The sequence below is a fragment of the Buceros rhinoceros genome, unplaced genomic scaffold (assembly GCF_000710305.1).
Source record: "Buceros rhinoceros silvestris isolate BGI_N320 unplaced genomic scaffold, ASM71030v1 scaffold33186, whole genome shotgun sequence".
Classification (NCBI taxonomy): domain Eukaryota; kingdom Metazoa; phylum Chordata; class Aves; order Bucerotiformes; family Bucerotidae; genus Buceros; species Buceros rhinoceros.
Genome location: NW_010416341.1, coordinates 31,121 through 31,926, shown reverse-complemented (window position 1 = coordinate 31,926; position 806 = coordinate 31,121). Strand labels below are relative to the sequence as shown.

The window sequence follows — 806 nt, the reverse complement described above, 5'->3', positions numbered from 1 at the left end:
TGCCCCCCCAGCCCCAGCCCTGCCCCCTCCCGCCCCTGCACCCCGGCTCACTTGGCGAAGTTGGCGAGATTCTGGGTGACCTTGGCAATGAGCGTCAAAGTGCGTGCGGTGCGGTCGTCCGGGTACTCCTGCAGCAGGCTGAAGAGGGATGGGGACATGATGGCCGGGCAGAGGAACCGGAGGAACAGGGAGGCACTGATCAGCCGCTCACTGATGTCTGGGCGGCCTCGGTTGCTGCACTCTTGTCTCCATGAGGCAAAAACTTCTTTGAGCTCCCTTGGGAAGACACTGAAACGACAGAAGGACACACAGGGACGGCGAGTTCAAGGCCAGGGTGTTCAAACTGCCACACAGCAGTAACTAATCATGGTGTGGATCAGCCGCGGGGCGCGACACCCAGAGCACAGCCCTCCCGCCCTTCGATCCACAGCAGCACCACTATTGACACCAGTCACAGGCTCTTCTTGTCCCTTGCAGGAAACTCAAACCGCACAGGAAAAAGCAAAGGTAGCAGTAACTAATCATGGTGTGGATCAGCCGCGGGGCGCGACACCCAGAGCACAGCCCTCCCGCCCTTCGATCCACAGCAGCACCACTATTGACACCAGTCACAGGCTCTTCTTGTCCCTTGCAGGAAACTCAAACCGCACAGGAAACATCAAAGGATCTCCATCAAGTTGTAAAGAGAAGCAGCTTTCATCAGACTACTGCTCCTGGTTGCACTGGGTGCCAAAAACCCAGACAACCGGGAGGAGGAACCAAACCGTGCAAAGCAGCTCACCACGAGCTTCGATCTGGGAGGAAAA

General features: G+C 57.8%; 1 protein-coding gene across 1 annotated transcript in view; it reads right to left on the bottom strand.

Annotated features, from left to right (window-relative positions):
• Positions 1-47: 47 nt before the first annotated feature.
• LOC104494878 (disabled homolog 2-interacting protein-like) overlaps positions 48-806 on the bottom strand; it is a 24,739-nt gene continuing 23,980 nt past the window's right edge. The window contains exon 6 of the mRNA XM_010137771.1: positions 48-288. Coding sequence (XP_010136073.1) covers positions 48-288 — 241 coding nt within the window. The remainder of the gene's footprint in view (positions 289-806) is intronic.